At 37.0% G+C, this 17,004-nt stretch overlaps 1 protein-coding gene across 2 annotated transcripts in view; it reads right to left on the reverse strand.

Annotated features, from left to right (window-relative positions):
- The window catches only part of PIK3C2G (phosphatidylinositol-4-phosphate 3-kinase catalytic subunit type 2 gamma), a 345,844-nt gene that overhangs the window by 142,323 nt on the left and 186,517 nt on the right, over positions 1 to 17,004 (reverse strand). For both annotated transcript variants that reach the window (XM_045869235.2, XM_045869225.2), the window contains 2 exons: positions 7,732 to 7,912; positions 4,551 to 4,658 (listed from right to left, as the gene is read on the reverse strand). In XM_045869235.2, the coding sequence (XP_045725191.1) occupies positions 4,551 to 4,658; positions 7,732 to 7,912 (289 nt within the window). The remainder of the gene's footprint in view (positions 1 to 4,550; positions 4,659 to 7,731; positions 7,913 to 17,004) is intronic.

Consider the following 17,004-nt stretch of genomic DNA (forward strand, 5'->3'; position numbering starts at 1 on the left):
CTTACAGCTGTTTGAGTGCTAAAAGGTTGTATGTCTTTAGGCTATTAGAGACTTTCTGTTGACAGTGAAGAGTTAAATCAATACTAAATAAAGGAAAAGAACTTGATCGTTTCAGTTTATCAACTTAGTAAAATATGACATCAATACATGTTGAAGGATCAGTTTGAATATCATTATTTTTTGAGAAGTCTGAAATTGCTAGAAGTAGAGAGGAAAGGATATATATTTTTTTAACTTAACCTATCAACAGAAATCTAACTTAATCCCTAAGCAAAGGGAAACCCTTGCTTACTGAATCAGTTTGAGATTTTTTTTATTATTATGTTATGTTAATCACCATACATTACATTATTAGTTTTTGATGTAGTATTCCATGATTCATTGTTTGCGTATAACACCCAGTGCTCCATGCAGTACATGCTCTCTTTAATATCCATCACCAGGCTAACCCATCTCCCCACTCCCTTCCCCTCTGGAACCCTCAGTTTGTTTCTCAGAGTCCATAGTCTCTCATGGTTTGTCTCCCCTCCGATTCCCCCCCCTTCATTTTTCCCTTCCTACTATCTTCTTCTTCTTCTTCTTCTTCTTTTTTTTTAAACATATGATGTATTATTTGTTTCAGAGGTACAGGTCTGTGATTCAACAGTCTTACACAATTCACAGCACTCACCATAGTACATATCCTCCCCAGTGTCTATCACCCAGCCACCCCATCTCTCCCACCCCCCACCACTCCAGCAACCCTCACTTTGTTTCCTGAGATTAAGAACTCCTCATATCAGTGAGATCATTTGATACATATCTTTCTCTGATTGACTTATTTCACTCAGCATAATACCCTCCAGTTCCATCCACGTCATTGCAAATGGCAAGATTTCATTCCTTTTGATGGGTGCATAATATTCCATTGTGTGTGTGTGTGTGTGTGTGTGTGTGTGTGTATACCACATCTTCTTTATCCATTCATCTGTCGATGGACATCTTGGCTCTTTCCAACGTTTGGCTATTGTGGACATTGCTGCTATAAACATTGGGGTGTACGTACCCCTTTGGATCCCTACATTTGTATCTTTGGGGTAAATACCCAGTAGTGCAATTGCTGGGGTGTATGGTAGCTCTATTTTCAACTTTTTGAGGAACCTCCATACTGTTTTCCAGAGTGGCTGCACCAGCTTGCATTCCCACCAACAGTGTAGGAGTGTTCCCCTTTCTCTGCATCCCTGCCAACAGGGAAATCCAAATCAAAACCTCAATCAGTTTGAGACTTATAGTAAATGGGTGAGGCTGCTTGTTAAGTAATGAATTCTTGCTTCGAGAATCAGTCAGTCAGGGAACATAAGCCCTTCTGTCATGGTATTGAATTAGGAAATCCTGTATTAGGCCAGAAATGAGTCTAGATCAGTGGTTTTCAAACTGTGCTCATCCAATTCTTGGGGGTCTCTTTGAGGCATCCCAAGTCCAGGGAAGGGAAAAAGGGCAAAGGGAGGATGAAGACAAGGCTTAGCCCTTCTTAGTTATATCACTCGGAGCTATTTTGCTTTCATTGTTTTATATTTTGGTTTCCACATGCAGTATACTTTTTGAGAGTCATGTCGAAAATATTTTATATTTGACAACTAATATGCACAAACCATTATTTATGTGATATCAGAGATACCATATCTACTCTCCAAGAGCCTACAGAAAGTTGGTATGAACACAAACACATATGCATTAAGTTGAAAATAATTTACAAGGCCATTTATCACAGTTGAATGAAGAAGCACTTAAAGAAGAGAAGTCCTCCAGAGATGAGCTGGATTTGAAGATTGGGAAAAACAGAGATTAGCAAAAAGGTTTAAAAAAATGCTTTCTAGGTAGGGAAAGGCAAACAATGAGAATTTAGATTAGTTGTTAAAAGTGGATTGCAAGGGCCACAACCAGGAGACAGGAAAGAATGAGTTGGAGTCTTGGAAGATAATTTTATGTAAATGGTGAGATAAAAGAGCTGGAATAGAGAAAAGAATATAAGAAGAGCTGGAATAGAGAAAGAAAGATATGACCCCTGTTCTTGAGAAGTATACACTAATGACACAGATTTAAAATAGTTTTTAAAAAGGAAAGAAACCTATTAGTAAATGAAGTGTGTGGTTCTTACTTTCCCAGGAGTGGAGGAGGATTGCATTAAGTTACAACCACTTTCCCAAATGGTCCATTCCCTAGTGATCCAAAGGAAAATAGGAAATGGCCCATTGTAATTAGTGGTTCCAAGGAGAGACGAGGGTGAAAATTCTTTGAAAGAAGTCTTAACTCAAAGCTAAGACCTTTGTCCTCTATCTTGGAGAGCCACACTTTAAGAAGGGGATTGGTGTGAATGCTTCTCTCCAGTGTAGTTTACTGATGGTGATTAAAACAAAATGTTGACTGTAGGCTTTCCCATACTATCTTCATAGGGCTTCTCTCCAGTGTGAACTCTCTGATGCATGATAAACTGTGAACTCTCACTAGTGGCTTTCCCACAATCATTGCATTTATAAAGTTTCTCCCCAGATGGGTTCTTTGACATCGTAACCTTGGTGCTATCACCAAAGACCTTCCCATACCTATCACATTCATAGGATTTTTCACCAGTGTGAATTCTCTGTTATATAACGAAATGTGTGTCTTGACTGCATATTTTCCATACTTAAGGGGTTTTTTGCTTGTGTGAAGTCAGGTGACATAAAATAAGACATTTACTCTCACTGATTATCTTGCCACACTGTGTTCCAAATGTTTTTCTCTGGTATGAATTTGCTCATAGCCAACAGGTTGAGTTCTGACTGAAGCCTTTTCCATACTGCCTGCATTTATTGTGCTTGTTCCCTAGTGTGGAGGCTCTGATGTCAAATAAGACATTTACCCGACTGAAGGCCTTACTATGTTCATTATACTTAAGGCTTCTTCCCAGTATGGATTCTCTGGGGGTCAAAATGGTTTCTGTTGGAACAGAGAGCTTGCCCACATTATTTCAACTGTAATGTTTCTCACTAATGTGAATTACTGGATATTAGAAAAGGATTTTACTCTGAATGAAAGCCTCCTACACTCATGAAATTTATGTCTTCTCCTGAGGATGAGTTATTTGAGGGTCAATGAGTAGGGAACTCTGCGTGAAGGTTTTTACGCATAAAGCACATTTATAAGGTTTTTTTTCCAATTATGGAATCTCTGATATTGAATGAGATGGGAGTAGTGATGACAGATCTTCCCATGTTTGCTGCATTCATGGGGCTTCCCCGCTTAGTAGATTCTCAAAAGAACCATTGACTGAGAGGTCTTTCTAAATGTCTTATCATACTCATTACACTCTTAGAGGCTCTTTTCTTTTGGATCCTCTGATGCAGGCTCTGATTGAAACCTTGCCACATTCACCACATCTTCAGATGTCATGTATGTTCCTTCAGACTTTCTTGTTTGGCAGGACTGTAGGATGGACTAAAATGTTCCTCAGGAGAGAGTGTCACCTGGCCACATCTGCCCTGTTTATTGCTCTACACACAGGTGCTGAGCATTGTGCCAGGCACAGCTGGCCAGAGCAAATGGAGCAAAGAGGGAGCTTTACTTGGCATACTTTCCGGACTCAAAGAAAGTACCACTGTCTGCAGGTAGGTATAGAAAAGGAGTGTGGTCCCAGCTACAGTGCTAGGGGTGGTGACTCCTGAGCTGGTGACCCTCAGCCTGAGGCAGCAAGGTTGTAAACATAATAGTACCAACTTTTTAGCAAAACTTTTTATATTCATACTAATAAAGGTCTAGTTTTTCTCCTAATTATTGGATTTGTTTTCTTGATTATATTATAATGTCAGTCAAGTAACATTTACTGTGCATGCGTGATAGTTTAACCTCTTCACTTCTGAGTCTCACTTACCAATCTTTCTTCTATTAGTGCTTTCTACTCTTGGGCTTTTGAGAAGGAGGCTAATAAAGTTAATGGAGATGAAAGGAGAAAGAATGATTCTAAGTTAGAGAAGTGTGACTGATAGAGGCTTAAGAAGAGAAAGAAATTGTTTCTGATGCCAGAAAGGTCACTCCAGGCATAAGTAAAATCACAAAATATATTATATGGCACACTGACACGAGTTTCAGTGAATTTTAAATTAAATAAAAACTGAGGTGTTGTAGCTCATAATATCCTAGTGTACTAAGCATGGGTATGCACATAATCTAAATAAGCATGAAACTAAAACCAGCCTGCTTAAGGTCACCAAATCAACCATTTTGAATAAATTGATAAATTAATTTAGTGAGAAGTTTGTTTGTTTATTTATTTATTTATTTATTTATTTATTTATTTATTTTTACTGAACTGATAGTTTATTTCTAAACCAGCAAATCAAGTGATGAGGCCAGTGCAATCTCAACCTTACACAGTGCATCAAATGCAGCACATAGTTTGGATAGGATTCAATTACTTTTTTCTTAAAATACTTGCAGTGACAATTTACAAATTGTTTTTGCCATTTCAAAAACATACAGTGAATTAAACAATACAAAAGTACTCAACTTACGTACTAAATAAACTGACTTACATCACGATCAATACCCTTTATACACAGGGCAGGGTTCAGAGGAAGGTGGCAGGTCTTTATACACTGAAAGAATTCTTCTAGTCTGCCAATCTCTTTCTTTAGTACCTCCTGTGAAAAAATCATTTGAAAAAGCATTTTAGAAACTGTAAAGAACTTGACTTTCTTTCAAGTTATAATTTTCTTCTATTGATTAAATAAACTCTTTAATTCAGGGGTTGCACACTTGGATGCTTTGGGGTCAAGTAGGTGATGTAGCCACATATAAGGAAGCAGAGGGTTAAAAATAATAGAGAGTGTTGGGGGAAATGGGGAACTAAAGAGTTCATGCATTTTCTACAGGATTTTAAATTCAATTAAAAGCAAAACCAAAACCAACTATTCTGTTCGAACAAAACGTGATGGGTTGGCTATGACTTGAGGCCCACCATCTTACAATACCTGCTTTAAGTAATTGTTGACACAACCCAATTCTGATAATTTCCTGGAATCTTAGTTTGTAACCCTCAAGATTTATACTTAATAGTGATAGTACATTTCAGAAAAAAAAAATCACATATACTAAGAGCAATAATGGCAAAAATGACAATTGTCAGAAATAGCAATATATTTGAGCAAATGGTTTACTAAATAACAATGAGTATATTCCTGATACTTGCCTCATTCCCTTCCACAGTTCTCTGTACCTGTGGAAGGTCTGAAACCACAAGCAACACCTTTAAAATTGTGTATCCCCTAACAAAAAGAGCAGAAAAACAATAATTCAAAATATAAGAGCTCCTTTAAGCCCACTTTCAGAAACTCTTTAAGTCCAATTCTAAAAACGAAGGTATCAGATTAATAATGTTTAATTAACTCCCAAGAGTTTCTTAGCTCTTACTCCTGGGTCATTGGCAAATAATAGAAACTACTGCTCCCAGAATCCAGAAGAGCAAGGTGGAAAAATATCTTCTTTCACACAGTTTAATTAGTACTTTTTATTTATTTTATTTTATTTTTGACGAGATGACATGGCTTAATAGTAAACAGCAGAGAAAAACAATGTATAAAGAAATAACTTCTAGGAATCTGAGGAAAAATAATCAAGGAGACAATTTTAATATATTAAACATTCTAGCCTTTATCCGAATAAGCAGACATAAATTTATAAGTAGGTTTGCAGAATTATGAATTATCTATTAAAAAGGTTTTTTTTTAAGTTTTTATTTAAATCCCTGTGAGTTAACATACAGTGTAATATTAGTTTCAGGTGTACAATACAGTGATTCAACACTTCCGTACAACACTAAATAGTACTTTTTCAAATGAAATAGAAAAAACAGCTAACAGTAACTTGAATTGTGCGAAATTGTAAATGCTTCTTTCATCTCTTTTATTTTTATTTTCTTATTTTTATGTGAAGAAGTGTTATCACAAAAACAGTCTAGGTGAGAGAAATATATTTATTTGAAAGAATAATGTCAATAGCTTTTTGGAACTTAATGTAAATGGTCAAAAAAGGCATCAGACTTATTTAACTGTTGTATGCATCTCAAATATGTGAGGAATTTTAAAATCTAAGAAATAAAGACTAAACTCATACATAAATTTTATAAATTTTAAACCAGTTTATTTACTTGCTTTCATTTTTTTCTATCACTAGAAAAATTAATCTGCAGTAATATGAAGAAATTATAGAAGCTTGTTTTTTTATTGCCATATTATTTATCTTATGGTTTTTCTGTCAATCTAGAGTTTATTGTTTCCCATTTAAGAATAAATTCCATGCTTATGCTTTTTATTTCCTATTTATTTCCATATAGGTGAAGGGCCATAGCTTCTGGCACTTCTATCAAATGAATGACTTCCAGCAAGAAAAATACTGGGCTGGGAAAGAATTCTGGGACACTTTGCCTGTCAATGTTTCTATATTATTATGTTGAAAACTCTTTTTGATTTTAGACAGTGGGTGGAGAGAAACTATGTGCTCCCTTTGAGGACACAATTCATGTTTTAGTCATCTTTCCATCCTTAACTCCCAGTCTGTAAGTATTAATTGTTCCTGAATGATGTTATTAATACAATGGATAGATGCCCACTATCTCCCTGCATCTAGAATGTTGAACGTAAGAGAACCTGCTTAGTGGTCTATATCAGTAAGGGAAACTAGTGATGCAGATAATTAAAAAGAACTAATATTCTTCAATCAGATCAAGAAAAAGAATAGCCAGGTCCATTATTATAATCAGTAATGAAAAACACACAATATTTTGACTATCATTCATGGATTTTAGTATAAAAGTTTTACTATCCACACCACTATTGATTTGCTTAATTTAATTAATTGTTTTGCCAAAAAAGTCTTTATTTTGATTAGCGTAGTGTTAGAAAAATCTAGACCTCGATTTTGTACCTTGGACAAGAGTACCCTAAAAAGTCCCCTCTGGACTTCTACTAGTGTGAGTTGTGCTGCCATTTTGAGGAAATTACTTCATCTGGTCTTTTTAACCAAACTGCCTTTAAGTTTATTTCTCCTTGTCAGGTACTCCCCATATGCTGCATGGCTACTTAGATCAAAAAACTATATTGGGGTACCTGGGTGCCTCAGTCAGTTAGGCGTTCAAGTCTTGGTTTTGGCTGAGGTTATGACTTCAGGGTCGTGAGATTGAGCCTCATATTGGGCTCCACACTCAGTGGAGAGTCCACTGGAGATTCTCTTCCTCTCTGTCTCCCCTTGTGCTCCTCCCACCATTTGCTTGTGCTCTCTCTCTCTCTCACAAATAAATAAAATAAAATCTTAAAAAAACATGTCCTTGTGGTAGACATTATCATTAACTTTAGGATTGTAAATTGAAAAAAAATCTTGAGGGGCGCCTGGGTGGCTCAGCCATTAAGCATCTGCCTTCGGCTCAGGTCATGATCCCAGGGTCCTGGGATTGAGCCCCACATCGGGCTCCCTGCTCTGTGGGAAGCTTGCTTCTCCCTCTCCCACTCCCCCTGCTTGTGTTCCTGCTCTTGCTATGTCTCTCTCTGTCAAATAAATAAATAAATAAAATCTTTAAAAAAAATCTTGATTAAAGTATTTGAGTTGGGTGTTTTATAACTAAGTATAGACAATGAATCTGCTTTATAAGCTATGAAATTAAAATTTAATTGAACAAAAGATTAAATAAAACACTACATGAAGATTAATTTCTCAACAAACCTGTCTTTGAGGGTCACTGGCAGACTTGACTTTTTCCCCGATGTCTCCCAGAATTTTAATAAGTTTCTTCTCCTTGGAAAACTCATCACTCAAGGCTTTTCCTGAACAGAATTGGAGAGCAGCCAACAGCTTCTGATACCAGCTTTTAAAATAAGTTTCATTCTGTGCATCCTTTAGCAGCCTAAAGGAAAGAGAAAAAAAGAATTCTTGTATCCACAGCTAATTTTTTAACCACCTCCAGCAGGAACAATTAGTGCACTTCAGACTAATCTGTATTTGGTGGCTTTGGGCAGTTTAACAGCCTGGAATCGGGGAAAATGTTGTTTATTCGTTGGCAGTCATCAAATTCTATCTGATAGCTAATGAGGTTCCTAGAGTGAAGAATCAATAAGAGACCTGCCTTTTCTCATTTCAATTCACAGTGCACTTCTTCTTCTTTAGGCTTCTTAATTCTATAACAAATACTTAAGAACATACTTTGACTTCTTATTCAAATAAGGACAATATTTTAGAAATAGTACTTATAAGTGACCACACTATATTGGAACTCAACCATCAACCTTCCTTTTCCTACTTTTCTTCAAAAGGCAATGCCCCCCCCACTGTCACATACCTACATATTTCTCTTTCTTCAAGTATCTCTCCTTGATTACTTGGAGGAAGACATGGTTTTTGTTTTCAGGCATTTCTGGATTCAAATCTCAGCCCTCTGACTTATAAGTAATTTATAAGTAATTTAGGTTAGTTACTAAACTAGGCTGAGATTGTATTTCTTTATCTATAAAATAAAGTAATAACGTTGACTCTGTGGAGCTGTACAGAACACAGAATGAGCTAATGCATTCAGAAGGGCTTAGCACAATGTACCTATCAGTCAGCCAACATTGTTCATATTTTGTGGCCTCCCTCAGCCAACTTCTGTCCCGGCCTGGCTGTCTGCTCATGTCATGAACATGGGAGGCATAGCACTTAAAAAAGTGAGAATACTATGCTAGATAATGGAGAAGTAACAAATATTTTATTACTTTGTCTGCCATGTGACAATTTCTATTGCCTTGAAACTAATTCTAATATGCTCAAACTTTACTTTCTATTCTGCCCTAAACCACTGAAATAGGAAAAAACAAAAACAAAAACAAAACCCTTATTCCTTTGAATGTTAACCTCTCTTTGATTGATTCTTTTCCTCTTAACTGGTCTCTAGTCTTGTCCTTCTCTGAAAATTTAACATTCAAGAAAATAGAAGAAAGTTATTGTGAGAATAGAATACTAAAAAAAGGATTAAATGCAGAGCAATTGAAAAGTATATAGATGAATTTCATTCTGCATTCTTAATTTTGCATCTCTGTTTCTGTATTATGTTACAGAGACTATAACACATTATTTTCATTTGTTCTATGTTCTCTGTTTCTATGTATTTAGAAAAATTAAGTTAAAAAGTTAAAAAAATTGAGTCTACCTTTTTTTTCTTTTTTTTAGGTGAGGGCTTGCTCTCTTGTCATTGTTATGAAGCCAACTTATCTTCTAGCACCTCTTTTGCTTTTAAGTGAAATAACAGTTCTTTTTTTTTTTTTTTAAAGATTTTATTTATTTTTTGACACAGAGAGAGACAGCGAGAGAGGGAACACAAGCAGGGAGAGTGGGAGAGGGAGAAGCAGGCTCCCCGCTGAGCAAGGAGCCCGATGCGGGGCTCGATCCCAGGACTCTGGGATCATGACCTGAGCCTAAGACAGATGCTTAACAACTGAGCCACCAGGCACCCCTGGAATAACAGTTCTTATTTACCTCTGGAAAGCATTAAAAAAAACCCTCAAAGGGTTAAAGATGTATTGATGAAAAAATGTAATCCATTGATACCTGCTTATTTTCAATGTAAGAATAATAGCAATGAAGTTTTCCTATGCTTACCCCTACAGTGAGCATTTGGAATGTCAGATGTAATAAATGAAACCTGTCATTATTTGGAAGCTCTAAGAAAATGAGTGTTGTGTGAGTGTGAATTGGAAAGCCACAAATGCAAGCATCCACATGTAAAATTTTTAAGACATTTTATGTAAAATTGTATATCTCTCAGATTCTCTCCATATTTTGAGGACTTTGGTAATATACCATTTTATAGTGTACTTGGGTTTCAGTGAGCTAGGTACTTGACAGGTAGAATATTTCTTTAAGCTTTCTTTTTTCTTTTATTATGTTATGTTAATCACCATACATTACATCATTAGTTTTTGATGTAGTGTTCCATGATTCATTGTTTGCGTATAACACCCAGTGCTCCATTCAATATGTGCCCTCTTTAATACCCATCACCAGGCTAACCGCCCCCCCCCCCACCAGAACCCTCAGTTTGTTTCTCAGAGTCCATAATCTCTCATGGCTCATCTCCCCCTCTGATTTCCCCCCCTTCATTTTTCCCTTCCTAATATCTTCTTTTTTTTAACATATAATGTATTATTTGTTTCAGAGGTACAGGTCTGTGATTCATCAGTCTTACACAATTCACAGTGCTCACCATAGCACATACCCTCCCCAATGTCTATCACCCAGCCACTCCAACCCTCCCACCCCCCACCTCTCCAGCAACCCTCAGTTTGCTTCCTGAGATTAAGAATTCCTCATATCAGTGAGATCATATGATACATGTCTTTCTCTGATTGACTTATTTCGCTCAGCATAATACCCTCCAGTTCCATCCACATCATTGAAAATGGCAAGATTTCATTCCTTTTGATGGCTGCATAATATTCCATTGTATATATATACCACATCCTCTTTATCCATTCATCTGTCAATGGACATCTTGGCTCTTTCCAACGTTTGGCTATTGCGGACATTGTTGCTATAAACATCGGGGTGGATGTGCCCCTTCAGATCACTACGTTTGTATCTTTGGGGTAAATATGACAGGTAGAATATTTCTATATCTCTATCAATGTCTGCCAGCATTTTCATACAATTTGAATATTGAGTCGCTTGTTTTAAAAATATTTTTAACCAGTTCTTGTACATAAGTATAACTCTATAATCTGACTGCTATATGCATGATAAAAGGAAAAATTTTGTACAGATGAAGTAAACTTTTTACTAAAATAATTTTTTAAAAAGATACCTTTAGAGATTAGAGGGGTCATGGGAACTGTCAGAATTATAAAATTTTGTGTTCATAATACTCTTAATTTTTTTTGTTAGAAATATATTTGATTTTTTCAAGGAGAAAAACACAATTTTATTCCTTGCTCAAAATAAAACAGAGCAGGGAAGATTTGCAGAGAGAATATGAGTGTGTTCTAAAAATATATATAAAAAGCAAAGAAAATTCAGTGTATTCCACTGTGATTATTTTCCTTGTAGAATATGCCTCATTCCAACCCTGCATCCCCACTAAGATCAGATGTTCTCCCGGTGATATCTGGCTCAAGCTTTATGGCTTTTTACCCGACTAGTGAAGAGTTTGTCTTTATACATTGTGGAATTGAAATCGTGGAGTAGTAGAGGTAGGAGATGACCATGAGAGGTCAAATAGTCCATCCCTGTGTCCTTACACAGTCAAGAAAAATTAATGTGTCCTTTCATTTTAAACAACTGCAAAGAAAGTCGGACTATATAATTTGAGGTAGAGGGATACTCAGTTCTGCATCGATGACTTTTACATAAGGAAGCGCTAAACCACTCATGCCGTAGTTTGTATCCATTGCCTGTGTGTGTAAGATTAGCTAACAGCCTGCCACTCTCTCTTGAACATCACAGAAACCTTTTTCAAAAGACATTGTCACCTAAGAGAAGCAGCATTGCCTGCGTCAAATAATTTTTTTTTTTATTTTCAAAGTTAAGACCAAGGGACTGAGAAGTATCAAGATTTGGTGGTGAAATATCAGACTTTTAAGGTGCATGCAATGTGACTGTGTATACACTGTGAGGTAAATCTTAAAATGCCAGAGACCTGTTTATCCTAATATCTGTGAGATTCAAGGATATAATTCAATTTGATATGATTTTGTACACCTCTTACAGACTGTAAGTCATGACAATGTTAAAATGATGATAAATGCATAAAATCTAGCTGATTAAAGGTTTGGACAGTGTTAAGGATGAGAAGCAGAAGCAAGAATAAGGAGGAAACTAAGGTAACAGCACAGTTGTTAGAGGATGTTATAAAGGTATTTGACTGAATTAAGGGGATCATGGTGGACTCAGAGAGACCTAAGATATAGAAACCCCAGATTGCATGATAGGGAGATTTTCCTTGGATATTGAGATTGTCTCTGTTTCTTCATGCTCATGGCTGTTAATGATCCCATAGTGAATGACTTCCTAGAGCCACAGGAGAAGTACATAGTTCTCACTTCTCAGACTACCAGCAGGACAGAATAGAGTCATCACACCATCCCCGCCCTCCTTGCCTCCTGACTCTCTTCAGTGAAGGTCTAATTGTAGTTCTCAATAGCACAGTATCCCACATCTTACAGGCTGCCTTAAATTTTGACCTTGTGAGTGAAAAGGGGAAACAACATCCTAGAGCAGAAAAGAACTGAGCTACACAATGAAGATGAGTGATTTCAGATCATTCCAGGACCTCCCCTTCCCATTTTCTCTCATGTTTGTTGATACAAGGCAAGGTGTGAGTCTCAATAGACCAGTTTTTAGTGACCACAGGAGGATTCTAGGTCACTTCTTCAATTGTATTTAAAACCCTGGGACATATAAAGATTGATATTAATACTTGATATGGAATTACTAATTTTAAGATTTTAATAGTGTGATTAAGAAGTAAAAAAGCATGTAGGGTGCCTGGGTGGCTCAGTTGGTTAAACATTTGACTCTTGATCTTAGCCCAGGTCTCGATGTCATGGTTGTCAGCTCCATGCTGGACATGGAGCCTACTTTAAAAAAAAAAAAAAAAAAAAAGAAGTAAAAGGCATGTCCTTTGTAAAGGACAACTTTATTTTACTTCTTAGTGTTTAAAACATTTATTTAATATTTTCCAAACTGAGGACCTTGATACTTCTTTTTTTTTTTTTTAGAGAGAGACAGAAAGAGAGCATGGGCACGAGTGGGGGTAGGGGAGGGGTAGAGAGGGAGAGGGAGACAGAGAATCTTAAGCAGGCTTCATGTTCTGCACAGAGCCTTTGTGGGGATCGATCTCATGACCTTGAGATCATGACCTGAGCTGAAATCAAGAGTCAAATGTTTAACCAACTGAGCCACCCAGATGCCCCAGGAACTCGATACATTTTATAGTCCTTGCAAGGATAATCATTTCCTAGGACTAGTTTATTCTTAGAATACTAATTTGCTTTTTTGAAATATAACACTGAACTTCTGTTGAATTTTGCATGTAAAGAGCATTATATTGGCCAGGTTTGAGGAAACGTAATTTCCAGTCAATAGTGCAATATCTGTCAATACACTATTTTGTAACAATTCTTAAATATAAAACTATTAAAAGGAAATAAATTCAGAAAGTAATGACATCCATACTGTAGAGATTGTATACATTTTTAGAACACTTAAATATGTGAGAGAGGCCCATAAAGTATGTAACTGACTTAATTGTATATATAATTTATACACTTAATATTTATTACCACCTCAAAAGTGTTCTCTTTGAAATGTTATATGTTCATACTAATGACATTCCCATTGTGCTGACACTATGTGGTAGATCTGATTATTGTTTCCAACTCTATGCTTTCCTCCTCTGAATATCATACATCTGCTCCTTGTTTTGTGACTTCTCTACCCAGTGTCAGGGTTGGTCATGTGACTCATTTTGTTCAATAGGAGGTGACTGATGAAATGTAGGCCCATGTCCATGCAGATGCTTTAAATGTGCTATTATGGATTGGTTTGGCAGCTTGTACTTCTGCTTTCTGCCATGAAAACAGTATGTCCCAGCTGGGGTGTTGTTCCTCCAATCATGGAGTAACAAGACTATGTAAAGCAGAGCTAAGCATTGCTGTGTGGAGTCCAGTGGAGCCAAGCAGAACTACAGTAAGTCCACATCCTATGTACTGAACAGGCGAGAAATAAATCTGTGTTGTTGCAAGCCACGGAAACTTTGGGGCTATTTGTTGCTATAGTAAAACTAATGAATATGCCTATTTTCATATTTTTTTCCCATTTTCTTTGTTTTTGTGTTTATTTATTTGTATTACCTTTAGAATATGCAGCATATTTTTTAAACATCCACAGTGTTAACCCTGAGGATATTTTGGGGCATATCTTGTTTACTGAAAATAAACAAAAGTCATCTGGAGCCAAGTCTGGTGAATTGGATGAGTGATCAATTTGAGTATACTATTTCAGATTTAAAAAAACTATAAATGTAATAAAAATGGTTTTCTTTTATGGATCATAAAAAGCCCCAAAAGGATTTAAAAAATGATTTGATCTGGCTCATTTGGGCATGTATATTCTGTTATACCCCTGACATTTTGTTGTTTTATTACTACTAACATACTTTTTGACCCATTTAAAAGTGTGAATAGGCCTATGTACCATCTGTTGCTTTGTCTAGCCAAGTGTTTGTGTACCTAGTAGGAGATCCTTTCTGAGTAAAAATGTTGTACTAATGAGTGCAATAGGGCAATGGCAAGATTTTTTTTAGGACTTACCTAACACAGAACAAGACAGAGGGCCTGATGGCTTAGGGCAGTGAGGGAGGCAGTATATGTAGCTGTTCTGGGAAACTAAGAGCCCTGCTTTAATGCTAACAACTGGAAGACTGGAATGGCTGAGAAGCAGGGGACCAATGGCTTTGGAAAAGGAAGTACCCATATCAACATGTTTGAAAGTCATGAGTCATTAGCCTAGTGAGGAATAGACTAGTTCCGCTATGCCCAGTTCTCTCTGCAAAGTCCAAAGAGGAAAGCCCAAAGAGAGCCATTTATTCAGCTGTGTGCCAGAATTGGAGACTCTTGCCTCATTCCCAGGTTAGATTTCTGTTCTGAAAGAGGGTTTGTTAATTTCCCCTGAGCTTATGTGAACAGGAAGATAATGCTAGGGCAGGATAGAGAGACAAGCTAGGAAAGGAGCAGCCCACACTCCCGCACCTCAACTGTTTGGCAAAGCAAGGATGTACAAGTTTTTCATGGTTCAAATAAATGCATGGAAAGTAATTATATGTGATCCACTCCTTGTGTAGAAAGGGGTTGATCCAAGGCCAGATCTCTCTATGGGATGCTCCTGCAAGACTGCCCTAAGAACTCAGCCATGTGAGGTAGCCAGTTTTCACAGTGAAACCACACAGAGCCTTGATGGAAAATCAGAGACCTCAGAGAGAGGATTGCAATTGTTTGTCCAAGTGTGAAGGTCACATTTCTTTCTTTTCTTTCTATTCCCAAGTCAAGAGAAGTAAGAACCAGAAAAGAGAAAGAAGAGGAGTGAAATATCAGATCTTATTCTCTACCCACTGCGAGCTCCCAAACCAAAACTTGGCTGGTGCTGAAGAATAGGGAGGAGGTGTTTGTCAAATTGGAGAAGAAATTGAAGTTTTAAAATGGACAAAACTAGTAGGAGTTTTTGATCTAAAAGTGAGCAGGAAACTGTGGGATCTACTCTGGTTTTAAAGATTTTTTTTAAATTTATTTATTTGAGAGAGAGAGAATGAGAGACAGAGAGCACGAGAGGGAAGAGGGTCAGAGGGAGAAGCAGACCCCCAGCTGAGCAGGGAGCCCGATGCGAGACTCGATCCCGGGACTCCAGGATCACGACCTGAGCCAAAGGCAGTCAGTCGCTTAACCAACTGAGCCACCCAGGCGCCCCTCTACTCTGGTTTTAATTAGGGAATATGAAAGAGCAAAGGTAGTATTTTAAAAATAATAAAAACTTCTGTTGGAGACTACCAAGCTCAGCCAGTTTAAAGAGAACTAGGTAAGGCCGTTAAAAATCTAAGTCAGTATAAGAAGAAATACAGCTTCAGGAAATGCACTGATTGCACTGCATGAGAAAAAAATGCCTCAAAATGCAGAATAAGAACTGAGGGGATTTTATCTCAAAACTCTGAAGAGGGTTGGCTGAGATTTTTCTTTTTCTTTATTCCCTTGCCACTTCTATAAAAACAGTGCCCCTTTTGACTTTATTTATGGGCAATTATTGCTACACACGGAATTGTTTTCAAGAAGTCAAACTTGTTTCTTCAGCAATAGGTTATTAACACTGCATATATGTGGATATGTAGGTATGCAGTTACTATTATAATTGATAGTTTATCATTATGGTTAAATAAAATCTTTAACAGGTATGACCAGTCACATGTTTAATCATAAACTTAAATGGTATTTTTTTCTGAAGGAAAATTAGCCATAGATGGTACCCAGTTTGTGTAAACATTTGTCATCAGGATTTACTGTTATATAGCAGTGATGCCCTCTTAGCCTCAGCTGGGAGCTATGAAGGGAAAACAAACAAACAAACAAAACCCCCCAAAACCCCAAAACTATGCTGAGGAGATAAGTTCCTCTGAAGAGATTCCTGAATCTATAATAAGGAATCAGAGCCCTTTCTACTCATCTTGCTGATCTACTCACATGTATTCATTCATAGGTTTACATGTTAAAGATACTGAATAATGTGATTTAAAAGCAGCAACTCTGTCCTTCTCCGTTTCCAACATACACTTACTGCTTTTAAGATATTTTATTCAAATCACTCTTCTAAATTAAGCACCAAGCTGTGAATAACTCTTAGTGATCCTTCTCAGCCCCCACCATGGTACTCCATATATGCTTATTAAACACTAAAACAAAACAAAATAGATGGAATTTTAGCCTTGGGCACAGTTGGAAGAGATAGGTATCTATGAGACCCTCCTGAACTGCATCTCTTTTTTCACATTCTGGTTTCCTGCTTTCCCTGATGCTCCTGTTGTTCTTCATTTGCTGAAAACTCCACCTGGCTCTACTCTCTCCTTTTGTCCTATTGTTCCATGCTCCCAATTAGTCCTGTCCTTCTTACCCTAGTCAAACCCATTATCTCTCACCGTACATTATACTGATATACTCAGAGAGTAATATTACTGGAGCATGGGACTGAATGACATTTCCAGATAACATCTCCCACCCTTCACATTTACTAGGTGAGAAAACTGAAAGATTAAAGGACTTGCCTAAGGTCTTACGACTAAAAACCCGAGTCCCTAAACCACTGCTCCAGGCTCTTTCCATAGTACCATATTCTGTGTCTGTTAGTGGACTGTTATGTTATGTGTCCCTTCACCCCCAAATTTATATATTGAAGGCCTAACACCCAAAGTGGTGATATTTGGAGGTGGGG

Source organism: Mirounga angustirostris, unplaced genomic scaffold (assembly GCF_029215605.1).
Source record: "Mirounga angustirostris isolate CCGP_5_RB_7025 unplaced genomic scaffold, mMirAng1.0.hap1 SCAF_5, whole genome shotgun sequence".
NCBI classification, from domain to species: Eukaryota; Metazoa; Chordata; class Mammalia; order Carnivora; family Phocidae; genus Mirounga; species Mirounga angustirostris.